The sequence below is a fragment of the Scyliorhinus torazame genome, chromosome 3 (assembly GCF_047496885.1).
Source record: "Scyliorhinus torazame isolate Kashiwa2021f chromosome 3, sScyTor2.1, whole genome shotgun sequence".
NCBI classification, from domain to species: Eukaryota; Metazoa; Chordata; class Chondrichthyes; order Carcharhiniformes; family Scyliorhinidae; genus Scyliorhinus; species Scyliorhinus torazame.
Window position 1 is genome coordinate 307,906,577 of NC_092709.1, and position 27,578 is coordinate 307,934,154.

General features: G+C 44.7%; 1 protein-coding gene across 4 annotated transcripts in view; it reads left to right on the plus strand.

Annotated features, from left to right (window-relative positions):
• Window positions 1-27,578, plus strand: part of ccdc142 (coiled-coil domain containing 142) — a 302,979-nt gene that overhangs the window by 136,430 nt on the left and 138,971 nt on the right. For 2 of the 4 annotated variants that reach the window (XM_072497531.1, XM_072497534.1), the window contains 2 exons: window positions 343-429; window positions 5,841-6,005. In XM_072497531.1, the coding sequence (XP_072353632.1) occupies window positions 343-429; window positions 5,841-6,005 (252 nt within the window). The remainder of the gene's footprint in view (window positions 1-342; window positions 430-5,840; window positions 6,006-27,578) is intronic. The other 2 variants (XM_072497533.1, XM_072497532.1) reach the window with 2 other exon arrangements.

Consider the following 27,578-nt stretch of genomic DNA (forward strand, 5'->3'; position numbering starts at 1 on the left):
GACAAAACATTTCTTAAAGGGACACTCACATGACATTAGAACTGGTTAGAGGGGGTCACGGTCTCAGAATAAGAAGTTGGCTATTTAGGACTGAGACAATGGGAAATTTCTAAATCTTCAAAATATCATTAAGCATATTCAAGACAGAGATTGATATATTTTTTAATATGAGAATAATCAAGGGATATCTGGATAATGCTAGAAGGCAGAGTTGAGACTGAAGACTAACCATGATCTTATTGTACAGTGAAGGCTTGCTGCCCCTATTTCTTTCAATTTTGTATTAATTTTTTTCCTGTATCTACATGTTTAAATTTAAATGTTGATTTTCTTTCTTTTCAGGGTTACTGCCAAGTGATTCTGAACCATTTGTAAAGAATCTTTGCCTCTATATGTTTTCACGGATTACTCTCATTCATTGGGATAAAGGTATCTGAATAAAAAGGATCTATTAACATCTATTAACAAAATTTATCAGCAGAGGGAGCAGTTCAACAGCACTTTGTATGGCATTCTGAAATGGTGACAGTTCAGTAAATTTCTGCTGGTTATAATACAGTATTTTAAGGGCTAATTTTTAACCGAAGCTGACAACTGTGTGAAACTGCAGGTGTGATCTAACCGGGCATTAATCCAAATGAGGCAATTAGATTGGGGGAAAGTCCGAAATCGGAAGTGCGCCAGGCGTCGATTGGTTTCTGATCTAACCGGCCCGCTCCCATTGCCGAGTTCAGGATCGCGTGGTGAGAAACCAATAATCACCAATTACGGCCAATCTCCATCCCATTAGCAGGAAGGACCCCCTACCTTTTTTAAAATAAATTTAGAGTGCCCAATTATTTTTTTTCCCAATTAAGGTGCAATTTAGCGTGGCCAATCCACCTAACCTGCACATCTTTGGGTTGTGGGGGTGAACCCCACGCAGACACAGGGAGAATGTGAAAACTCCACATGGACAGTGACCCAGGGCTGGAATTCGAACCCGGGTCCTCAGCGCCTTAGGCAGCAGTGCTAACCACTGTACCACGTGCCGCCCTAGGACACCTATCTAATGGTTTCCCATGATCTAACCAGTTCCCCAGTGAGCAGTCATGCAGGCGCCCTTTAACACAACTATTTAAAAATGTGAAGGTAGCAAAATGCCCAATGTGGGGATCGGAGGAGGTGAGTAGCCATCTACTGAGAGATTGTGGGAGCCTCTGGGGCCTGGGGTGAGGGGTGGGGGGGGGGGGGGGGGGAAGGGCCGGTCAGTGGTTCCGATTGCCCCTGGGCTGCGGGGACTTGGCTCCTGCGCGCCAACATGCCACCACCCCTGGATCATGTACATCCATGCCAGGGGCGATTGCAGCTTCTGCCTGTCCATTGCACCGAACGCACCCAGGACAGAGCCTTGTCCATGGTAGTATGGTGCAGGTCACTTTAACAGCTGAAGGCTATCGCTAATAGGGAATTGGCAATGTTAGTAATGTGAACACTTCACATATCCCAGCCTGGCATTCCAACCAGACGTCACGACCTGGACAAAGTCCCTGAACATTGAGGGGGGAGTTCTGTTCCTGGGTTGGGCGGGGGAGGTTGCTGGCACCATCGAATGGGGATCCTGTGGAAGAATGGACATGTGGTTGTGGTCAGTAAGAGGGAAGAATCATTATGTTTGGCATAATCAACTCATGTGGCAGGTCATCTGGGTGGAGGTCGGTGGATACTCACCTCTGCAGCGCAGGCCAATCTCTATGTCGATGACTGATCTGTCCTCGGCCACCCCCGCAACCTCCAGGCTCTGTTCCTTGGAGGGGGTGAGGACTCTGACGTCCGGCACCCCACCGCCCATCTGGGCCCTTTCTGTTGTGGGATAACTTGAGATGGATAGAAAGCCGGTTAGTACCAGCCGGGGTTGGAAACGGGTGCAGAGGCAGATGTTGTAGCCTTTCTCTCGTTGATTGCCTGAAGGCAGATCCTGTTGGGATGGAGAGCAACCTCTCCACCCTGTGCCCTGGCGTGGCGGGGACCTGCTGGAATTCTTAACTCTTGAGGCGGTCAAGTTTGAACTGAGGGGAAGGATGGAGGGTTCTACAATTCATGGGCATTATTCATCATGCACTTTCAAGAATTGGATAACATCGAACATTAGGGGGAGGGAGTTGGAAGGGTTGGGGAGGGGGACTGGATGTGTTAATGGTGACTATTGGTGATTCTGGATTCCTTTTTGTTATTTGTTTATGTTAACATGCGGGCTGCTGTTTGGGGGTTTGGTGGGAGAATGGGATTGTTGTTGTTATGGGAATTGACATTGTATTCGTTACTGATTATTGTTTATTGTTGGTGGGTGCAAATTTGGGAGAAAATGTGAAAAAGGAGGAGAATAAAAATATTTATTTAAAAAAGAAAGCCGGTTAGCAGTCAGGGAGCAAAAATTTGAAATAAATGGGTCTTTTTCTGATTGGCAGGCAGTGACTAGTGACTAGGGATCTGTGCTAGGACCCCAATTGTTCACATTATATATTCATGATTTGGACGAAGGAACTAAATGTGTCAAATTTGCAGATAATACATGTTGGGTGGGAGGGTGAGCTTTGAGGAGGATGCAGAGATGCTTCAGCGGGATTTGGACGGGCTGAGTGAGTGGGCAGTGTAATGTTGATAAATGTGAGGTTATCCGCTTCTGTAGCAAAAATAGGAAGGCAGATTATTATTTGAATGGGTGTAAATTGACAGAGGTGGATACTTAACGAGACCTTGGTGTCCTCATGCATCAGTCGCTGAAAGCAAGCGCGCAGGTGCAGCGGGCAGTAAAGAAAGCAAATGGTATGTCGGCCTTCATAGCGAAAGGATTTGAGTATAGGAATAGAGATGTTTTACTGCAATTGTATAGGGCATTGGTGAGGCCACACCTGGAGTATTGTGTGCAGTTTTGGTGTCCTTATCTGAGGAAGGATGTTCTTGCTCTGGAGGGAGTGCAGCGAATGTTTACCAGGCTGATTCCTGGGATGGTGGGATTGTCATATGAGAGACTAAATTGGTTCGGATTATATTCATTGGAGTTTAGACGAGTAAGAGGGGATCTCATAGAAACTTACAAAATTCTAACAGGATTAGACAGGGTCGATTCAGAAAGAATGTTCCCAATGATGGGGGAGTCCAGAACTAGGAGTCATAGTTTGAGGATAAGGGATAAACCTTTTAGGACTGAGGTGAGTAGAAATTACTTCACTCAGAGAGTGGTGAATCTGTGGAATTCACGACCACAAAAAGTAGCTGAGGCCAAAACCTTGTGTGATTTCAAGAAGGATTTAGATATAGCTCTTGGGGCTAAAGGGATCAAGGAATATGGGGGAAGGCCGGATCAGGGTATTGAACTTGATGATCGGCCATGATTACAAGGAATGGCGGAGCAGGCTCGAAGAACCGAATGGCCCCCTCCTGCTTCTATTTTCTGTTTCTATGTTTCTCCTGCGGGGACAGAGAGAGGGCATCGTGAGTTGTTTATTCCGTGCATCACCGGGATTGGGGGCATGGCGGGAGCCAGGCGATGGGACTGCCATGGGGCATGATTGGGGTGCCAAGGTGTGCTGGATTGTGATGTGGGGTGGGGTGCAGTGCTGCGGTGCCAACCGCAGGGCTATTGGGTGGCAGGGGGGACCGGTGTCAGAGGGCTGATGCCAATTCGCCCGTGCGGTCCGGTGGAGGGCATATAGCGTCCTTCAGCACTGGATAGCGGCCCTTCTGGTGACACTCCCCGTGCTGACAGCCACTGCCTCCCAGGTGGCACTGGCTGCCCTGTGGCTGATCCTCCGATCCCCTTGGGGAACAGGGTATCCTATCTGGACTCCACCGCGTCTGACCAGATCCGCATCTCTGAATCGTGGGGCCGGTCTGCGCGGTGGCATGGCTGCCTGCTCTCTTGGGTTTGCTTTGCGGGATCGGTTTAAGAGCTGCTCCCCCTCGTTAACGAGGTGCTGCTAAGCACGGTCCAGGCAAATCAGCTGGCTAGACAGTCTGTTCGACCTGAAGCCCGTGAGGCATCATTAAGTGCTCTAATTAACGTTAGATATCGGTGATGGCTTTACCGGGTCAGCCGTCGGGAAACACCCGGCTGTTCCAGCTCCCTACACTTTGAAACCTCTCCATTAGATGGCACCCCATAGCCTGATTGGTTTCACACAAAAGGTCAGGAAGGCCAATATTTTGTCTGAGCACTTGGAATAATAATTGAGAGCATTGCATTGCAACTGGGCTTTAGTGTGTAAATGAAGTCCTTTGAGAATCCTCATTTCTTTTTTGTTTGTTTTTACACAATTGGTCTCAACAGAGGGGACTGTTAAGGAAAATGAAACATTTATTGCTGCAATGATTTACTTAATATTTTCCTGTAGTTAAATTGTCAATGCCTATTGTTTATAATAACTTGAATAAGATTAGGGTGCACAGTTAGATTTTATTTCCAGTTTTTGTTCTTACTCATGGTTTCTCAGTCTCTTCCAAAGGTAGCGCCCCAAGTTAAGAGTTCTACGGGTGGTGAAATCCCTCTCTATATCGCCTAACTGGCCATTTTGCATACGTTAAGAAACATCTGATGGCTTTTTGCTGTTGACCGTATCTTGTGTCAGGTCATGGGCAGAGTTCAGAACAAGAAACCTAATCGATTTATTTTCCCTTTCCCTTATCTGGAGACACTGAGGTAAATTGTAGCATTTCCACTGTTGTCACAGCTGAGATGAAGTAATTTAATATGCACCAAAAGTCAAACATGGGCCTTATATTTATGACTTAGTACAATGCAGCACATTCACTCTGAAGCATTAGGGAAGCTGAAGTAAGAACTTTGAATATCATAAATACTGCGGACGTTTTACCCATATATATTTCATTTTCTGGCAGTTTTCACATGAAATGTAATAAATTGGGAAATTATATTTGTTATGGGTACATAGATTCCAGGAGTTTGTATATCTTTCCTTTTTCGGCAATACACAATCATGATGAAGAGAAGAAAGAAATTAGAACTGTGTGTGTGGGGTGGGATGTATGCAAGAATATTTGGAGGAAAGCAAATAGCAGGTTGCTGATATGTCCTACCTGTAATTTGGGCAGGGGAAAAAGAGATTAAAGCCTACAACTCTAAGAGGAAATAACTATGCAAACTGAAGAAAGATATTTTATAAGACTACTAAAGTAGCGCAAACAGATTTAAGCCAATAAAATATGAACGTTCTTCTCAAATCTGTCTTGACACATTGCCTTGTGATATTTGAATGATATCTGCAACATTCCCCAAAATACTTTCCTGGCAGCTGTGGTGCTGGTAGCAAAGCTTGTGAATGTTTTTAGTTTTAATATTTATTTGTTCTATTAAATTCACATTTATTTTGCGACTCTCAGATTTCCTTGTGGTGTTATTTGCCAAAATTTATTTGTTAAACAACATACTTCCAAATCAAGCAGTACTTTTCAAGTCCCTCCTCTGTAACCAAGCCTTTAGTCACCTCTCCTAATATGTTTTTATTTGAGACAACATTCAGTTTTGTCTGATTGCGGTTCTCTGGAGCATCTTTGGATATTTTTCAACATTGAAAACATTACATAAATTATTAGAAATTATCCTAAATTATACATAAGTTATGATTGTTTTGTATCTTTCTTCAGCAAGTCTTTTCCTCACAAACTGACTCTGACACTGTTTGGATAATGGAACATGTTGCTTCAGTTATTAAAAATAACTTGAAGTAATTCAAATTTGCAAGTAACTAAAACAAAAAAAGCTAAAGAGTTCATCAGTTGAAAATAAATGAAAGAAACTATAAAGTTGCCATTACATTTTATTTTTTTAATGCTTATTTTAGTTTTCTGCAGTGCCTTGGGATCAACGTTGAAGGACAAATGTTTTCCTGATCCTGAGAGGAAGGGAGGTACAGTGAGAAGCAGGACAGCTGGGCTTTTCATGGAGCTCTTTCACACACTCTGTGTGATGCTGACTTGGTTGAACATGGAGCAAGCTCAAAATGACGGTCAGCAAATACATTTTGAATTGATGAGTTGCTATCTCTTGCAGGACCTTTTTTTATGATTTAAATGAAGTTTATATCTTCTAACTTGAAATATATTTTCTGACATGTATGTGTTACAAAACATTTAAATATGGACCTTTTCCATTTGAAAATACTATATTACAGCTGTATGGGGTAATCTTCTTTTGCCTGGTCAGTGACTGAAATCATTGGAATGAAAGTCAGACAGAATCCACTTCTCTGGTGGTAAAAACTTACCACAGCCGAATGTAGGTCACCGTTATATGTTGTGCTTTTCCCTTGTAAGAAATTACCAACGCAAACCATGAGAGTAACCTTCAGGATTTAAACCAAATACTGCTGATGAAAAGAAGCCTTGTTCCGAAGCCTTTCATCTTGCACCTATCAGGACAGACACAAGAATGCCAAATTTCAAATCATAACAATTTATATTACATAAGAAAAGGGGTGCTGATTGATTGGCAAGTTGATTCTGATTGGCTGAGGCATTGCTGTGGAGAAAGCGCCATGGAATTATCTGCTCCTCGTGCTTCTGGGTATTTTTTTAAAAGGCACAAGGGAAAAGGACCCTGCATATTAATGTATGTCATTTCCAACAAGCTTAAGTGAGCCACATTGTGAGCTTGAATTAAAAAAATGAACAGGTTTATCAAGCCGTTTCATGCTGGCACTATGCAGTGGCGATGTGAGTTGTATTTTTCACTCATAGGATCTATCAGCTAACTTCTCACCCAATCAGAATATTTACCAACCAAGTAGCATCCTTTTTCTCCTGTGGTATCTATTTAAATGGTGATAGATTGGGAAATGTTGATTGACGTAGAAAGGGACCGGGGTGTCCTTCAAAACAAGCATGCAGGTACAATGGGTTAGGAAGGAAAATGGTATGTTAGCCTTCATTGCAAGATGACTTGAGTTTTAAAAAAATTTGTTCATGGAACATGGACGTCGCAGACTGTGCCAGCATTTATTGCCCATCCCATTTGCCCTTGAGGGGGCAGTTAAGAGTAAACCACATTGCTGTGGGTCTGGAGTCACATGTAGGCCAGACCAGGTAAGGATGGCAGATTTCTTTCCATAGAGGATTATTACGGGCCAGGGTTTAGAGAACCCCAAAGTGTATCTTGGAGTTCACCTGACCCATAACTTTAAATAGATTTTAGTAATGGGGAGCACAAGGGCCTTATTTACAGGTATGATGCAACACAGAACTAAAAGCATTTTTAAACAAAAAAAACAATGTTTATTCTATGAATCCAGTTAACATTTTTAAACACACACAGTAAACATCTTAGCAACTATCAACTAAAATACTCCCCCCAAAGAATACAATACTCTATAAGTAACCCTTAATCTTTCCTTGCAACATCCATAAGACAAATCCCCTCTTCAACACAGACATCAGGTTTAAATTCTCTACTGAGAGCAGTTATCACGTTTAAATTAGCAAGTGATTTGAAGACATTCCTTTTATGCAGAAAGAGACCAGAATTATACCTTGTTTCTCTGGATGCAGCTCCCAATCTGCAAAATGAAACTAAACACACCCTGTAGCTGCTAGGTCAAAAACGAAAGTAAAACAGGCAGACATTCCAGCTTCACCCACACTCTTGACATCACTGCAGCTATTTGATAAACACCCATTTCTTAAAGGTATACGCACTACAGCTATGTGATAAACACCCATTTCTTAAAGGTACTGTCACATGACAGGATGTTCGTGAACCAGATGGGTTTTTACGACAATCGACAATGTTTTCATGGTCATCATGAGACTTTTAATTTAAGTTTTTTAATGAATTTAAATTTCACCATCTGCAGTGGCGGGATTTGAACCCCGGATTCTAGTTTACTAGTCCAGTGACAATATCACTATGCCACCGTCCCCCAGAAACATGAGTATAGGAGAAAGGATGTCTTACTGCAGCTGTACAGGGCCTTGATAAAGGCCACACCTGGAATATCGTATGTAGTTTTGGTCTCCTTCTCAAAGAAAGGATATACTAGCCATGGATGTAGTGCAATGAAGGTTCACCAAACTGGTTTCTGGGACGGCAAGATTGTTGTATGAGGAGAGTATAGTGTTCAATTCTGGTCGCCACACTACCAGAAGGATGTGGAGGCTTTAGAGAGGGTGCAGAAGAGGTTTACCAGAATGTTGCCTGGTATGGAGAGCATTAGCTATGAGGAGCGGTTGAATAAACTCGGTTTGTTCTCACTGGAACGAAGGAGGTTGAGGGGCGACCTGATAGAGGTCTACAAAATTATGAGGGGCATTGACAGAGTGGATAGTCAGAGGCTTTTCCCCAGGGTAGAGGGGTCAATTACTAGGGGGCATAGGTTTAAGGTGAGAGGGGCAAGGTTTAGAGTAGATGTACGAGGCAAGTTTTTTACGCAGAGGGTAGTGGGTGCCTGGAACTCGCTACCGGAGGAGGTGGTGGAAGCAGGGACGATAGTAACATTTAAGGGGCATCTTGACAAATACATGAATAGGATGGGAATAGAGGGATACGGACCCAGGAAGTGTAGAAGATTGTAGTTTAGTCGGGCAGCATGGTCGGCACGGGCTTGGAGGGCCGAAGGGCCTGTTCCTGTGCTGTACATTTCTTTGTTCTTTGTTGTTCTTTGAGAGATTGGGCCGACTGAGCCTGTATTCATTGAAATTTTGAAGAATGAAAGGGGATCTATTAGAAATCTATAAAATTCTGAAAGGGCTGGACAAACTGAAGCTGGGATGTTGCTTCCTCTGGCTTAATGGTCTACAACATGGGTCTCAGTTTCAGGACACTAGGTAGGCTTTTTAGGACTGAGATGAGGAGAAATTTCTTCACGCAGAGGGTGGTGAACCTGTGGAATTCTCTACCACAGAAGGCTGTGGAGGCAAATCAATGAATATATTTAAGAAGGTAATAGATAGATTTCTAGATTCTTAAGGTGTCAAGGGGTACGAGGAGAGCGCTGAAGTATGGCATTGAGATAGAGGATCAGCCATGATCACATTGAATGGTGGAGCAAGTTCGATGGGCTAAGTGGCCTCCTGCTCCTATGTTTCTATGTTCAACCTGCCTATAACTTAATCTAGTCAAGAAATTAGTGTAAAACTTTTTTAAAAAGCTAAGATGAATTGCAAGTCTGAAGTTAAGGGAGCCCAAGCGTCAGTGAGACAGGTGAGCTGATTGGCGAGTAACTGGTGACATTTTTACCTCGACCAGGCAGGAGTCCTATAATTATTTCAGGTAAATTTTGACAGTAATCTAATAAATAGTGGGAACGCAGGTTCGTAATTTCAATAAAATGCACATTCTGTGCCATTTAGAAACTCCAGGGTGCTTCTCGTGTCCTGGACGACTACACGAGTAGGACATTAGCTGGAGGAGCTTGAGCTCTGGGTTTTGGAGCTCGAACAGCAGCTGACATCAATGCAGTCCATCCATGAGGCTAAGAACTAAGTGGATAATATGTTTCTGGTAATGGTTACCTTGCAGTTTAAAAGTTTCCAGACATAGAGGGCGGGATTCTCTGTTCCCCGATGCCGATTTTGTAATCGATGATCGGGTGGAGAATCCCATTTTATGATGGAATCAGGAGCGGCGCCTGTTTTCGGATGCACTGCTCCCTCCAAAACGGTGTCATCGAGGAGTGCGCCGCACGCCGTTGGGACGGCCTCAGGACGTCACCTGAAGGCTGTTGCTCTCTTTGGTTGGCTCTGAATATGGCAGTCAATATGGTCGTCTTCCTTGATTCTAATTATGTTTGCTCTAGAGTCGCCAGGTATCTTTCGATACCGCCACAAGGTTCAAACCCGAATACTGATCAAAGACTCGATACACCAGTTAGTTAGTTCAAAGTCAATGCTTATTTATTTACACACACAGTTAAATATACTCATGCACGAAACTCTACAAACTAAACTATCACTACTGCTAAAGTCTATACTTAGCTTCGGGCACCCATTTAGTCAAGAGGAACAATGGCTGTGGTTCGGTTCTGAGGCTGCTGGGGTCGAACTGGTAAAGGGGAACAGCTAAGGTCGTCTGTCTGGTAGCGTGCGTTGACCTTGGACTTACTTGCTTCTGGTGCAGCTGGTGGACAGGTCTCTCCTCGGTGAGAGCCGGGTCCAAGAGCCCTCTTGGGGGCTCCTTCTTTTACCCGAAGGGGCTTCGTGCTCTTTTGGGCGGGCCTTGAACTTGGCCCCACTTAGTTGGACCATTTCTTGATCATTCATATTGATCTCATCCAATAAAGGGGTGGGTGCCCTGATGGCTGGGCGTGTCCTGGGTGGCCGTTGGCTGGCTTTGTTTCGGTCTCCTCTGGCGCCGGGGTGTCTGCCTTAGTATCGGTTACTCAAATGTTACTCTTTTGTTCCCGGAGATGGGCCATTAGTATGCTAATGGGCCTGCAGTTTTGGTCTTGTCTGGGAGCTGCAGCTCCAATATGCAGACAAACCCTGCACCTGCTTGTTTTCTCAGTATTGTCCATTTTCCCTGCAAAGTGTCCATTTTGTAATCGGGAAGTGGCCATCCCAGATGGCTACAGCCCCTCCTTGTGATCCTCAACGCAAAGCGTGAAGGATCACATTACCGCTTCGTCTTCGTTCTCTGACCAAGCGGGGCACCCATAAGCACTTCACGGGCTCTACACTGCCCTATCCTATGAATCACAATTTTTACCTAAAATCATTTTACATACATTCATCATTATAAAACTCTACGGGGCGCTATGACATTCAGGCATGCATTACAAAATAAAAAAACTGGAACCTCTAACTATTCTCAATAAACTATCATGTGGAGATGCCGGCATTGGACTGGGGTGAGCACAGTACGAAGTCTTACAACACCAGGTTAAAGTCCAACAGGTTTGTTTCGATGTCACCAGGAGAGCAATAAACTATCGTCACTCAAACAATCAAAAATAATCTACAACATTTTAAACTGTACAAATAGCAGTAACACAAGTTTCTCTGGCTTGGCAGTCAAGCACAGAGGTTTACATTTCTTTATTGAGCGAACAAAACACACACAAAGAAAAACGGATGCACTTTAATTCACTCAAGGGGTTGGAGGATTCGCGTCCGCGTGCAACTGAAGGGATCCCGCTAAGATCCAGGTGAAAAACATGAAGGTTGTCTTCATCTTTCCTTTTTCCTGTCTTCTTCTTTTTCTTCCTCTGGGGTTCCTGAGGATCCGGAGTTCTGTGGACACAAGCATAATATCTGTTATTATTTTGCTTAAGATGTCTGTCTGTCTGTCCTTTGTTGCCAGACATCCGAGAAAAATACTGACACAGTGCGAGCTGTCTCGCAGCCTGTGCGATCTACCATCCTAGTGTTTGAGAATGTAAATAGCATACGGAAGCAACCTAAGGGTCGCCAGAAACAAACAAAAGAATTTCGAACTGAAAGTGCCAAAATGGGGTGCGTATGGGCGCGGCGGGTAAGAAATGGGTGGAATCCCCGGGTAGGACGGTGATCAGTGCCGATTGTGCTCTACCCAAGCGTAGCCGACCAGAGGGGGGTCCTCAGGCAGGGCGGGGCCCAGTGCCGTTTCTCCACTGCCTGAGCGACCGGCAAGAACGGGTAAGAATGTGGTCGTCGTGGGGGCTGCCTCTCGTGATTGCCTTCAAATCAGGAGAGTAGTTATGAGTGGTGTCTGCCACAAACTACTTCCTCTGAACGGTTGTCTGTTGACAAACTTGTTCCATTGCAGTGGGCATTAAAAGAATGGTGGATAATAATCTTAGTCCTTTGTTGTGGCAATCCCAGATCAGGCGTGCCTCTAAGATAATTCCGCTCAACTTTAGCTTGAAAAGACAGATCCTAAAGATGCTCAGTGGGTCTGAAAGACTGATTTATCTTTCTCAAAAGGAAAGGAGCCCACTGAAAGTATTACTGTCCTTCAGATAGACCTTTTAATAAGCTTCAGCCAGATTAGAATATCACGGATATTATTAGAGTCCAGATATAACTCCTCAGTAATGTAAACCCGCACCCATCCAGCAAAGTAGCTTTACCTTTACAATGAGAGATGCTAGAAGTATTCAGCGAGAGTGAAAATCCAATGTGAAAATCCAATGTATGCTCTCAATACTTCTAATATGTCTTGGGCTGCATACTAATTTCTTATGCATAGGAGTGATATTTTAATTGTAATTAGGGTCAGCCTTTTTAGATTCCATATATTAATTTCAAAGCAGGTCCTTCCCCTCCTTGATTCGACAAAATTTTATATAATTATTAAATTCCACAGAAGGCCTAGCCTTTATTCATTCCAGGGAAGCACGCTTGGCAGATGGTCAATTTTTCATTCGTCATGAGTCTGTTTTAAGACTATAATGTGGCTCAAAGGTTGTAAATCATATCGTTAACTTGGCCTAGGATTATCAATATGAACTCATTTTATCAAATCCTAACTGGTTTTCCTGACACTTTGCGACAAAAATGTGTTGCCCTGCAATTGTGTTGTCTGTCTGTCTTATTAGGAATTTTCTGACAGTTGAAGAGAATACAGGTCTCGGCATGCAGAGTGCAATGTTAAACATTACCCTTTTAAAACAATGAATCTTTAAAAGTTTTTATTTATGGGAAAATAACTCTTTTAACCTTAACCCAACCCTCATTGTGGCTGATTTCTTTACACCGATTGCTTCACAACACAGATAAGGAGTACCAGGCTAGTAATGCATGAGTGTAACCCCGCCACCTCCCAACCGCCCTCTGCAAATGCATCTTGCTCTCGATAAGCAGTATTTAGTTGGGAACACTCGTGAAGGTGATGAGCCAAGTCCACGGCACCATGAATGGCTCAGTTGTAAGAGGCTGTTGGGATGAAAGAAGGAGGTCAGAATAGCAATAGTGATCAAAGTTTCAATAGCTAGGGCAGGGTTCAGCAACCTTAATAACAAGAAGAGCCCATTTAGTTAAAATGGCAATATCTTGAGAGTTGCAATGCTGTTACTCAAATGTCAATAATAATGAAAAACAAAACAGAGACATATCCTCACAAGTATAATGCTAATGAAATTTTTTTTAAATGAAGGAAGTCATTTAATTACCATCAAAATGGGTTTGATCAGTGAAGGAGAGGGAGTCTGCACAGGGGTCCTTACTGAGCCATATTCAGTTGTGGAGTTGCATGTTGCAGAGCCCTGAACTTCGTGAACATACTGCAGTCGCACATATGACATCAGGATGGCATGTTACTTCCCTGATGCCAAGCCCAAAGATGTGACTGAACGACTTCAGGGCATTCTTAGTGGGGGCGGTGATGTTGGTGAACTGCGAGAGTTCTTGGCTCATATCCCAATGACATAGGAAGAAAAGGGGATGAGGTCCTACAAACACATTTTATGGAGCTAGGAAATAGCCATGATCTCTGTAGATACTTCCTTTAAGATCATGGGGTGCTAACTATCAGGTCCAGGAGACCTGCCAGTCTTTAACCCCACTCGTTTGCCTAAAGTTAATTCTCTGGTGATGGTGACTGTATTTAATTTGTCCCCCGTATTTTTTACTACTTCTGGATGCGTGTCGTATCCTCTAGTAAAGACCGATGCAAAATATCTATTTAACTCCTCTGCCATTTCCTTTTTCCCCATAATTACTTCCACAGTTTAATTCTCTGAAGGGCCAATGCTTTCTTTTACTTCTCTCTTCCTTTTAATGTACTTGGGGCTAATGGGATCAAGGCTTATGGCGGAAAGGCGGGATCAGGGTATTGTATTAAATTTGATGATCAGCAATGATCATGAATGGTGGAGTAGGCTCGAAGGGCCGAATGGCCTACTCCTGCTTCTATTTTCTATGTTTTTTTCTAAAAATGCTCTTATTGTCTGTTTTTATGTTTCTCACTAGCCTGCCCTCAGTTTATTTTCTCCTTCCTGATTAGTTTTAAGTCCATCTTTGCTGCATACTGAATCTATCCCAGTCTTCCAGCCTACCACTATCCTTTGCCATTTTATATGTTTCCACTTTCAACTCAATACCTCTTTAGCTTCCTTGGTTATCCCATGGTAGGTTTTTCCTCCTCTGAGGGTTTTTCCACCTCAATGGGATGATGTTTTGCTGGGAATCATGAATTATCTCTCTAAGTGTCTGCCACTGCTCATCTTACCGACTAATCTATATGACCAGCCCACTTTGGCCAATTCCATCCTCACACCTTCATAATTTCCCTTCTTTAGGTTTGGCACTGATATTTCAGTCCCAATTTTCTCATACTCAAACTGAATGTGAAATTCCATCACACTGATTACTACTTCCTCGCGGATCCTTAACCTTGAGATCAATTATTAAACATACCTTATTGCACATTACCAGGTCCAAAATACCTGATCGCGAGTTGGCTCCATAACATATTGCTCCAAGAAACCACCTCAAATGCACTCTATGAATTCATTCTCTTGGGCTAATATTTGATTTGCCCAATATATATGAAAATTAATGTCTCCCATGATTAATACAGTGCTCTTTTTACATGAATTTGTTATTTCTTGATTTAAACTCTTCCTAAGGTTGGTTACTTTTCAGAGCCCTATACAATACCCCAACCACACTCTTCCTTCCTTTAGTATTTCTCACTTCCACCCAAATCGACTCCACATCCTCTGAGCATAGATTGTCCCTTAGAACTGTACTTATTTCCTCTTATTAGTAGAGCTGTCCCAACGCATTTTCCTTCCCACTTGCCCTTCCTAAAAGTCAAATAACCCAAAACATTGATTTCCCAACTTTGATCTCCTTGCAGTCATGTCTCAGTAATGGCTATCAGATCATACCCATTTGACTCTGTTCGTGCCATCAATTCATTTCTCTTGTTTTTTATGTGCTTTAAGATACAGATCTCTTAATTTCGTATTTCTATCACTTTTCCTTACACTAATCCCATCTGTGGGGAAAATGGAGCCACTGTTGGTTTTCTGTCTTTTATTCCCATGTCTTCAACTTCTGTTTTCACTTTTTCTGCCTTTTGTTTCTAATCCAGTTTCCATCTCCTCTAACTCCCTGCTCAGGTACGCATTCCCCTGGCATACTATTTCTCGAGAAAGGACGATAACGAAGCCGACCATGTGCCAGTGCTTTGATTGTGAATGTCTCCAGGAAGTCTTGAACTTGTCCTTTGGTGGAACAATGTGTTAGTGATGACAAGCTGGTGTTCTGCACATTTACTGAGCAGAAGAACTGCGTTGGAGTTGCAATTCCCTACTCCTTCCTTTCCAAATTTGGGAGCCTTTTTCAGCCCTGGTGTTGAAGTCCCCAAGGAGGGTGATCTTATTTTCCTTAGGAATGCTGGACAGTATGGTGTCCAGGGTGGAGTAGAAGCCTTCTTTGAACTCATCATTGGCATCAAGGGTTGGGGCATAGGCACTCATGACCGTTGCTTGCTGGTTCTTTGCAAGATGTAGACGGAGGTCACAAGGCGCCCGTTGATGCCAACAGGGAGCTGCGAGAGTCAGTTCACAAGTACGTTCTTGGTGGTGAAACCAATTCCATGTGCCCTGGGCGGATTCTCTGGTTTTCCTCTCCAGAAGAAGGTGCAACCATCGGCATCTTCCCTCAGCTGCCCTCCGCTTACTCTTCAAGTTTCTTGCAGGGCAACGATGTTAATGTTGAAGTGCCTGAGTTTATGGGCAACAAGGGCAGTTCTCCCTTCTGCTTGATTGTTTTGCTCATTATCCATGAGGGCTCGTACATTCCAGTTTCAGAAATTCCCTTCAACTTTGATTTTCTGACCACAGGTGGATGAGCCTGCTGGAAGCAGTTTTCCAGTCAGGTTGGGGACAGACTATTTTTAGGGCATCTTTTCCAGCCCTTTCCCCACTTGAGGTGAGCACAGTGGATCCTGAAGAGGGCAGCACAGTCGTGAAGAAAGGTGCTGGAACGCTCTCTTGTTCCTATTCCAAGAGCGAGGTGACTGAATCGAACTCCACCATCTACATGCCAGTCCGAAGGTAGGGACTTCCAGATCTCATGGTCTTGTGCCCGGCATGGTAGCACAGTGGTTAGTACTATTGCTTCACAACGTCAGGGACCCGGGTCCGATTCCCAGCTTGGGTCACTGTTTGTGCAGAGTCTGTATGTTCCCCCCATGTCTGCGTGGGTTTCCTCTGGGTCCTCCGGTTTCCTCCCACAAGTCCCGAAAGACGGGCTGTTAGGTGAATTGGAAATTCTGAATTCTTTCTCAGTGTACCCGAACAGGCAACGGAGTGTGGCGACTAGGGGATTTTCACAGTAACTTCATTGCAGTGTTAATGTAAACCTACTTGTGACACTAATAAAGATTATTGATCATTATTGATTCTCTCTGATCGCTGCAGGGCTTGTCTGTGTGGGTGTGTGTGCTGGTTTTCTCAAGGAGATTGGCGGAACGTGACATCTTTAACGTGGCTATGCCGTTTCACATCAGCAGACACACAGTCCTTGACAGAGGGTAGGTCCAGTTCCAGTGGCAAGGGAACTTTGACAACTGGGGATCTCCCTACTGCTGCAGCTTGCATCTGTCATCCCAGCCATTGGTACCATACAAATATTTTGCGCTTGATTTGCCATTGAGGACTTGTTTTGGATGGTGCTTTGTCTAATTCCTCCCCTCTAACCGTACCGTCATGGGTGACCATACCAAGAGTTTAAGACTCCCAACTGCATTGCCCTCGGGATCAACGGAACATTTAAGCCCAAGGGGAAGTACTTTGTGGATGTGGCATTACATGGGAACAACAGCTTAGTTCCATACCACACACAGACCTGAAGACTTGCTGTCATTTACCATCATCATTTAATCCTTACGTGAGATTATTGTTAAAGTGTATTGTTAAATACACCCAAAAACTATGGTGGTTCATGGAGGCCCACCCACCCCTTCTTGGCAATTAGTGTTGAGCACTCCAGAGATCAGAACATATGTATTATAGATGTCAATTGTTAATACATGGACAATGCTTGAAGCTGGATAAGCACTAATGTTTGTATCTCTTCATGAAGACGCATTCTGGACTTCTCTTCCTTGATACCCTGTCACATTTCTTTTGGTACTTTGCAAGTAACAGCTTTGACACTTCACATATTTATGTCAGTAAATAAAAGATTTTTAAGCTGAAGCTATGTCATACAAAATTTACTCCCTTATCCCAAACCTTCCATATTAAGCGGATGGTAATGGGCTGTTTGCTACAAGATATATTACAGTTATATATAGTGTTGTTCATTCATTAAAAAATGTGTTTTTCTAAATCTGCTTCAAATTTTTACTCTAAAACCTATTATATTTACAGTGAAATCGTTATATTTTTACGGACAATACTTGTTCTATAAATATACTTTTGTTGTGATAGTTATTTACCCCGGGTAAAAGAAAAGAACACCAGCTGAACTTCAAAATATGTGGTTTCAAAGCTGAAATATATACAATAAAATTAAAATACACAATTCACAAGGTGCTGTTTTGGCTGACTGATTCACAAATGCACTCTTTGAGAAAGAGTCTTGATGAAATTCAGAAAATAGTAGGAAGACTTTCTGCGATCCTCATACCGAAAATTGTGCCGAACGTTCATAGTATTCAGAATCAGTTCAAATACATTTATAAAATTATTTTATTTCCTAAATAATCTGGAGTCAGCATTCTTCAAAAATCTGTAAGAGTGAAACAGTAAAGCTTACTAGTTTTTGCACATAATTTTGCTCTGCTTTTCCTTATTTTTTGACAAAAGTAAAACAGAAAGGACCAATGAAACCCTGAATTAATACAAATAGGAATGATGTTAATATAACCTGAAGTCTGGAATATTAGCATAGGTTTGTTTTCTCAGTTTTAAATTGTAGTCTCTATAGCTCATTGAATGAGATCATCTTTTCAAAAATACTTGATTAAACTGGACTGTTGCTCAATGAACCATGCATAGCTAACATCACCCTGCAAATACTGGTGCCCACGGAATGATTATTTAAATAATCAAACAGCCAATAAACATCAATACTGAATTCATGAGGAGTTGGGAGATCAAGAATTAAATTGCTTCAAATTAAAATGTTAAAAGCATGAAGTTTAAAATTATCATTTATCTGGTGAAATGACAGGAGTTCCTTGACATTTTTTATGATCAAAAATTGTAATTCATAGAATGGTTACAGCACAGAAGGAGGCCATTGTGTCCATGCAAGCCCTCTGAAGAATAATTCACCTAATGCCACTCCCCTGCCTCTTTTTTCCGTTACTTTGCACATATTTCCTTTTTGGATAAAGATCTAATTTCCTTTTAAAAACGGCAGTTGAACCTGCTTCCACCAGACTTTCTTAATAATAAACTTTATTGTCACAAGTAGGCTGACATTAACACTACAATGAAGTTACTGTGAAAAGCCCCTAATCGTCACACTTTGGCGCCTGTGTGGGTATTCAGAATGTCCAATTCACCTAACAATCACGGGCTGGATTCTCCGCCGGCGGGATGCTCTGTCTTGCCGGTGCCCAGGGATTTCCTGATGGCGTGGGGCTTCCCCATAATGGGAAACCCCATTGACTGGCCGGCGTAACGGAGAATCCCGCTGGCGGGTCGGGGCAGAAATGTGGCACAGCGGGGCGGAGAATCCAGCCCCACATCTTTTGTGACTTGTGGGAGGAAACCGGAGCACCCGGAGGAAACCCATGCAGACACAGGGAGAACGTGCAGACTCCGCACAGACAGTGACCAAAGCCGGGAATCGAATCCGGGTCCCTGGAGCTTAGAAGCAACAGTGCTAACCACTATGTTCCCGTGCCACCCTATCTGGAGCACTGATCAGATTTTTACTGGAAAGTGCCCGGGATTGATGGGTGAACACCACTCGTATACTATTGAAAGAAAGAATAAATATTTTTTAGGACAGAAGTGTAGAAAATAAAAGGCACTGCTTTTTGCGGAGAACTTAAATACCATATTTTTAAGAATCAAACCTGGGACCCTGGCGCTGTGAAGCAACAGTGCTAACCACTGTGCTACCAAGTATATTCCAGATCTTGATCACTTGCTGCATGAAAATGTTTTTCTTCATGTCGCCATTGCTTCTGCCAATTATCTTAAATCTGTGTTTCCCTGTTCTCGATCCTTCCACCAATGGGAACAGTTTCACCCTATCTAGTCTGTCCAGGCCACTCATGATTTTGAACTCATTTTGATCAAATCTAAACCTCTTCTGCAGGGAGAATAGACCCAAACATCCCAATCTTTCTCTGCAATTGAGGTTCCTCATCCCTGGAACCATTTTTGTGAATCTTTCCTGCACGCTCTCGAATGCCTTATCACCTGTCCTGAAGTGTGGTGCCCAGGACTGGATGCAATGCTCCAGTTGAGGCCAAACCAATATTTTATACAGGTTTAATATAACTTCCTTTCTTTTGTTCTCTTATGCCCGTTTAAAAAAAGCCCAGGATGCTGTATGCTTTATTAATCACTTACTGACGCCCCATTTGGGTTCCTGCAGGATCACTCAGCACCTGACTTCATTACAGCCTTGTTTCAAACAAGGACAAAAGAGCTGAATGGAGAGGTGAGAGTTATTGCCCTTAACATCAAGGCAACATTTCACCAAGTATGGCATCAAGGAGTCCTAGCCAAACTGGAGCCAATGGAAATCAAGGAAAAAACTCTCTGCCGTTTGGAGTCATTCCTTTTTTTCTTGAAAATGTTTTTATTCAGGTTTTTCACTTTATACAATACAAAATAAACAAGTCTGTGTAGACCAGATATAATTTACAAATGCCAAACATTGGCGATAACCTCAAGACCCTACCCCCTTAACACCACCATGACCCCCCTCTCCTTTTTTATTTTACTTTAAAATATTTTTGTTGAATTTTTACATCTGTATACTGTACATCGGTGAGCGAGACGATTCGTATGTATAATTTTGTTACTGTTGCCCCTCTGGCCCCATCCTCGGTCTTTTCCCGTGTCCCCCCCCCCTGTTGTTTCCCTGGGTTTCTTCCTTGCTGCCCCCCTCCTCCCCTTGTTCTTTTCTGCTCTGTGTGGTCTGATCTGCCCTCACTGCCCCCCCCCCCCTCCCCCTTCCTATCCGCTACTGGCCTCGAACAGGTCTTGGAACAGGCTGATGAATAGCTTTGTGGAAGCCCTTGTGCACCCCTCAGATGGTGTCTTTGATCTTCGCCAGATGGAGAAATTCCGACAGGTCTACTAGCGAGATCGCTGCTGTGGGTGGTGCTGCTGATTGGCAGCAGAGCAGGAATCTCTGGCGTGCGATTAAGGAAGCAAATGCAAGGGTGTTGGCCCTCTTCTCCATATGAAGTCCTGGCTGATCCGAAACTCCAAAGACTGCCACTCTCGGGTGGCATGTCCAGTCCATCGAGGAACCGTCTCATCTCCAAGTCCCCATCGGGAGTCTCAGATGTGTACAGTCCCCAGTAGAAGGCCTCAAATATTTGGTTGACCTTTTTTTGGTTTGGCTACCAGTCCACCTCTGCTGTCCTTTACCTGGGCTATTTCCCTCGTGGATGCCTGCTTTCTCAGCTGGTGAGCCAACAGGCGGCTAGTCTTTTCTCCATGTTCATAAAAGGTCCCCCGTGTCTGGCGGAGTTGGTGCACTGCCTTCCTGGTGGATAGCAGGTTAAAGTCCAGGTGTAGTTTTTTTTCCTCTCCACCAGAAGCTCCACCAGAAGTGACCTTGGAGTATCTTCTGACGACCTCCAGGATGGAGTCGATCAGTTGTTACCTCTCTTCCCTATCTCTACGAGCCTTCTAGGCTATAATCTCTCTCCTAATCACCACCTTCAGTGCCTCCCAGACGTGGAAGGTGAGACTTCTCCATTCTGGTTGTTAGTGATGTACTCGCCTATGGCCTGTGATGTTTTCTGGCAGAAAACCTTGTCGGCCAAGAGGTCCTTGTCCAACCTCCATGCGGGGCGTTTGGCACGGCTCGTCACCAACCTCACATCCATGTAATGTGGAGCATGGTTGGAGCGCACTATCGCGGAGCATTCCACTCTTACGATGTCTGGAAGCACAAATTTCCCCACTGCAAAGAAGCCGATACGGATGTATACCTTGTGCACCGGTGAAAAGAGTGAGAATTCCTTCTCACTAGGGTGTAGGAACCACCATGGACTGACTGCCCCCATCTGTTCCATGAATGCTCTCAATTCCCTGTTGGGGTTTGATCGGTCCGTCAATGGGTCCTGTACACAGTTAATGCCCCCCCCCCACCATGATCAGCCGGTGTGTGTGTGTCGATGTCGTGGATTTCCGCCTTGGTCTTCTTTATGAAATCCGTGTCGTCCCAGTTGGGTGCGTACACCTTTACCAGGACTATCAGTACCCCGTCCAGGGCACTGCTGACCATGACGTACCGTTCCCCATGGGTCCGTGCCCGTCCTTGTTGCCAAAAACACCGTCCTCTTACTAATCAGTATGGCTACGCCCCCTAGCCCTCGTGCCATAACATGAATGGTACGTCTATCCCACCCAGCCCTTCCTTACCTGCAGTCAGTCCTTCTCCCTCAGGTGCATCTCTTGAAGGAAGACTATGTTGTCTTTCAAACTTCGCAAATGGCCGAAGACTCTGGATCTTTTCACTGGGCTGTTAAGTCCCCAAACATTCCAGGTGACTATCCTGGTGGGGGGGGGTTTTGACACCCCCCCTTTCCTGTGGGATCAACCATACTTACCTGGTGGACGTGCCCCTGCATTCAAAGTTTTCCCTTTGTTAGGGGTGGTCCAAACTGACCGCTGTCACCTTTCCCACCAAGAGGCTGGGCCCCTCCGCTCCGGGTCTCCCTTTGTCCAGGGGGCACCCAACGTGGCGGCAACTGTGTATACGCATGTGGGTGTGCCCCTGCACTCCGGGGTCTCCCTTTGTATAGGGACCCTCCAAAGTGGCCGCTTACGGCACCATCTTGTTCTTTCAACCTGCACTATACCTGCTTAAACCAATCTCAGACCCATCCCTTTCTTCTCCTTGTGTTCCCCTTGTCGTCCCTCTTCCATGCTCCCCCCACCACCCCGCCAAATGCTCCCTCCCTGTCAGGAGATGCGCCGCCAACCCCCCTTGGTTTCGTACTTTCTGCACTAGCTTTCCCCGCTCGTGTGGTGCCGCCCACCCCTTTCCCATGCCCACTGAATATCTGTTCCCTCTGCCTCACCCTCTGCTGCATTCCACTGCCCTCACCCTTCCCTGTGGTCTGGTCTTTCTGATCAAAACGAGGTCTTTCTGATCAAAACAGTCCCTTACAAACATTGTGTGTCCATCATAGTTCTTTCTTTCTTCCCTATTTCCTTCTCTGTTTCACCTTCAGTGTTGCCTTCCCTGCCCCTTGTCTAGGCCGTTCGTCCAAACAAACTCGCCCGCCTCTGCCGGGGTATTGAAATAATGTTCCTTATTTTGGAACGTGTCCCAGGCCTGGCTGGGAACAGCATTCCAAATCTCACTCCGCTCCTGTACAGGGCCAATTTTGCCTGGTTGAATTGAGCCCTGCGCTTTGCGATGTCTGCCCTAATGTCCGGGTAGACCTGGATTCTATGCCCTTCCTAGCTGCTCGCCTTTGTCTGCCTTGCCCATCGCAGATCCTCTCACGATTCTGAGAACGATGATGTTTTGCAATTATCGTCCTTGATTGTTCCCCACTTTAGGCTTCAGCCGGAGCGATCTGTGCATCGATCTCTGGTGGATTGGGAAGCTGTCCTTCCCGACTAGGTTGCCCTGCATTTGGGCCACATAGTCCGTCAGGTCCCTGCCCTCACTCCTCTCTGGCAGGCCCACGATCCGGATATTCTGGGTCCGGGACCCATTCTTTCCCCTTCATGTCCCCTGGATCGCCACCAACCTTTTGATCTCGGCATCCAGAGCGACAATCCTGTCGCTCTGATCCGTTGACGCCTTTTCTAGCTCGAGGATTGTCTTCCCCTGCACCTCCACCTTCTTCACTGACTGAAGGAGCTGCACTCCGAAAGCTAGTGCCTCCAAACAAACCTGTTGTACTTTAACCTGATGTTGTAAGACCTCTTACCGTGCCTTTCCTTCTATCATAAGGGGATTTTTGCTGATGATTGTACAATGTTTAGCACCATTCACAACTCCTCAGATACTGGACAATATCCACGCTTGGGCTGACAAGTGCCAGGGAACATTCACAGCACGCAAGTACCAGGCAATGACGATCTTCAGCAAGAGAGAATAGAATCTAACTATTGCTCCTTGACATTCAATGACATTAGCACCACTGAAACCCCAATTGTTACAAGTACACAAGAAATAGAAGCAGGAGTAGGCCACCAGGCCCTTCAAGCCTGCCCTGCCATTCAATACAATCATGGCTGATCTATGCCGGCCTCAACTCCTTTTCTGTGCCATTTCCACATAGCCCTCTATTCCTCGATCTATCAAATACCTATCCACCTCCACTTTAATTACTTATAATGATCCAGCCTCCACCACCCTCTGTGACAGAAAATTCCAGAGATTCACCACCGTCTGCGAGAATTTCTATGCACTTCAGTTTTAAATGACCGGCCCTTTGTCTTGTAGCTATCGCCCCTGGTTTGAGACTCTCCCACTACATCTACCTTATCAAGCCCCCTCAGGATCTTATATGTTTGAATAAGGTCACCCCTCACTCTTCGAAATTCCAAGGAATACTGAGCCAGACTATTTAGTCTCTCTTGATAGCACTGCCCTCTCATCCCAGGAATTAGCCTGGTGAATCATCCTGTCAGCATCCTGGGAGTTACCATTCACCAAAAACTGAACTGGACTAGCCATATTGTATATCCATTTTCATAGAATTTACAATGCAGAAGGAGGCCATTCAGGCCAAAGAGTCTGCACCGGCTCTTGGAAAGAGCACCCTACCCAAGCCCACACCTCCATCCTATCCCCATAACCCAGTAACCCCACCCAACACTAAGGGCAATTTTGGACACTCAGGGGCAATTTATCACGACCAATCCACCTAACCTGCACATCTTTGGACTGTGGGAGGAAACCGGAGCACCCAGAGGAAACCCACACAGATACGGGGAGAACGTGCAGACTCCGCACAGACAGTGACCCAAGCCGGGAATCGAACCTGGGACCCTAGAGCTGTGAAGCAATTGTGCTAATCACTATGCTACCGTGCTGCCCTATTTTGTTACCCATTTTGTTAGGTATGACCCAACACTGTGGCTTCAAGAGCAGATCCGAGGCTAGGAATCATACGGGGCGCTTGACCTGCTCTCTGCCACTGCTCCGGTGGGAGGACTCCGTCTTCTGCTGAAAAAAATTACCCTGGCAGAGCGCTGATGTCAGGAGCAGGCAGCCCACCCCGCTGAGGTCTGGGCACGCATGCACGGGATGTCCAGCAATCTCAAAAGTCCGTCGCAGCCGGCATTTTAAAAATCTGGTCGTGGCCGTTCCTCCCGTGATTGGAAAAGGCGTGACTGGGCACCACGACACTCCCGGAACCTGCCTGCGACCCACCCGCGGGTCGCAACCCTGAGTTTGAAAACCCCTGTTCTAAGCAGCCTGCATTACCACCTGTCAGTCCCTGTGGTGCCTCTGTACATCTACCCCGGTTAGCCAACATGGCTCCAGCTCTCACCTGGCTACCAGCAATGAAGATCCCGCTTTGACAAGGTGGGTGGGCCAAGCCAGGAATTTTCCCCACTCCCTCTACCCGCGTTGAGGACGAAAATCCATGCTTTTGTTTCCTGTCACAGCCAATTTCATATCCATGTTGCTACTTTCTCTTTTATTCCATGACTTCTAACTTTGCTCACATGTCTGTTGTGTGGCACTTTATCAAATGCCCTTTGGAAGTCTGTGTATATAAATCAACAGCATTACTGCAATGTTCTCTGTTAGCTCATGAAAAATCCCTGGCAAGTTAGTTAAAACACTATTTGTTGTTCAGAAATTCATGCTGGCTTTCCTTAACTAACCTGCCTTTGCTCAGGTGACTATTAATTTTGTCCCGAATTATTGTTTCTCAACGTTTTCTCACCATCAAGGTTAAATTAACTGACCTATAGTTGCTTGGCTTATGTTACATCTTTTCTGGAATAAGTCCTCTGAAACTATCCCTGAATGTAAAGAAAATTATTGCCAGTAGTGCCTCTGCAGTTTCCACACTCACTTCCTTCAGTATCCTTGGATGCATCTCACCTACTTTTAAGTACAGACAACTTATTCAATACCACCTCCTTATTAATTTTAAACTTTTCAAGTGCCTGATGCCAGAGCAGCACTTTCTTCCTTGGTGAAGACAAAGTATTAATTTAATGCTTCAGCCATGCCCCACACCTCTATCTGTTAATACCTCTTATGGTCCCCAATCAGCCCTACTTTATGACCATTTTACGATTATATACCTTGGATTGCCTTTTATGTTAGCTGCCAGTCTCTTATATTCCGGCCTTACTTTTTCAGTTCCCCGATGAGCCTTCTATATTCGGCCTAATTCTTAATTGTGTTATCCACCTAATATCTGCTATGAGCACACTTTATTTGCTTCATCTTAACCCCTATCTCCTTTGTCATCCAGGGAACTTTGGATTTGTTGGTTCTACCTTTCCTTCATGGAAATATACCTCGCCTGTACTTGAACTACCTATTTTCTAAAGGCAGCCCGTTGTACAGTTACAGTTTTGGCTGCTAATCTTTGATTACAATTTTTTTGCGAAGATCGATTCTCACCCCTTGAAATTGGCTTTCCCCAGTTAATTATTCTTATTATAGGTTGTTCTTTGTCTTTTCCTCAGCCACTTAAACCTTGTGATTCAGTTATCACTGTCCCCTCAATGTTGTCCTGCTCACAATTGATCCACTTGGCCCACCTCATTCCAAAGAACCAGGTCCAGCATTGCCTCCATTCTTGTTGGATTGGAAACATATTCTGTAGAAAATTCTCTTGAACACACACTTTAGGAACACTTGTCCCTCTCTGCCCTTTACATTGCTACTACCCATTCGATATTCAGATAATTAAAATCCCCCATTAGAACTACTCTATTATTCTTGCACTCGCTGTAATTTCCTTGCAAATTTGTTCTAAATTGCTACTGGTTACAATAAATCAATGAATTCTTGCACTATAAATTCAGTCAGATACATTGTTGCAAATGACACTACTCTATATCCTCAAACTCTTCAGATTACATGACTTAAAATTCTCATCCTTGTTTGTAATTCCCTTTAACACCTCGTAATTTCCTGATTGTGTAACTTCTTCCAGCCCCACAACTCTCTTGAAATCTCTATGCTCCTCCAAATCAGGCCTCATGCCCATCTCCTATTTTCTCTACTGTACCATTAATAGGTGTGCCTTCAGTCGCCTGGGGATAAATGCTCTAAACTGTTCCCAAGACTCTCCTCCTCTCAACACACTCCTTTAAGCTGTTTCTCAAACTTAGTTGGTCAACTTTGTTGATTACCCGCTCTTTTGTGGCTCTGTCAAATTTTGTTTGCTAACACTAGTAAGGCTCCTTGGCACATTTCTCTATGCCATCGGCATTATATAAATGCAAGTTGTCATTGATTTGAAAACACAAACACTATTAATCTTATGGTGAAGTGGGTGAATCAAAACATCTTGACCTCCAAGACTCTAAGTAAGGTGATAGGAAATTTAATACAGCCTATTGCAACAGGAAGCATGGCGACCAGCCCAGTAAATCTCACAAGGCCACACACGTCAGTCTGCTGGCAATGGAAAAACTTTTCTTGATTAAGTCGGAAGCAGGGAGAGGCAGATGTGTACAACTCACTCACTTGTATCAGTTTGTCAATTAGGCTTATTAATAAGCCATTATCTCCGAGCTACCAAAATTCAGTGGTGGTATAGGGATTAAATGTGAGTCGCTTGGCTCTGCCATGCCTTCCAAAGGCTGCCCAGCAATTCCTATGACGTTTGTGGCATGGTTCCTCATTCCCAGGCAGCCAGCTCTAAGGTGAAGGCCTTAGAGCATTAATGCCAGCAGGTACTGCTCCCTCTCTTGCTTCTGGCAACAGAGAACTGTCAGCCTCTGATTGACTAGCAGTTCTCTGGGTGCAAAATTTCTGTTCCCAGTGTCCTCAATCCCTATGAAGGCCTGACACTGGCTAGCCGCATGTCTGATGGCACAATTTTGTTCGGTCTCCTCCACAGGAGCGATTCAGGGTTCCCACCAGTTCTCCAACTGATGGACAAGACTCTGCCACCCACATTAAACCCCAACCATAATTTCTTTCAGTTCTTCAAACATACAGGGCGGGATTCTCTGGGCAGCGATGCCAAAATCGTGTTCGGCGATCAGCCGGAGAATTCCCGTTTACAACCAAATCGGGGGCAGTGCCGCTTTCGCAATGCTCCGCCGCCTCCAAAGTGACGTACTCACAGACTACGCCGCGTGGCATACCGACGGCCTCAGGTCATTGCCTGAGGCCCACCACCCGATGCTCTGCCCCTGACCGGCTGAGTTCCCGATGGCGTCGGTCGCTTTCGCTATCATCCGTCGGGAACTCGGCATGGCTGCTGCGGACTCAGTCCAGCGCCACCACAGTCAGGGGCTGGCTGATCCGTGGGCAGGAGGGACTTTGTCAGGGGCTGGAGG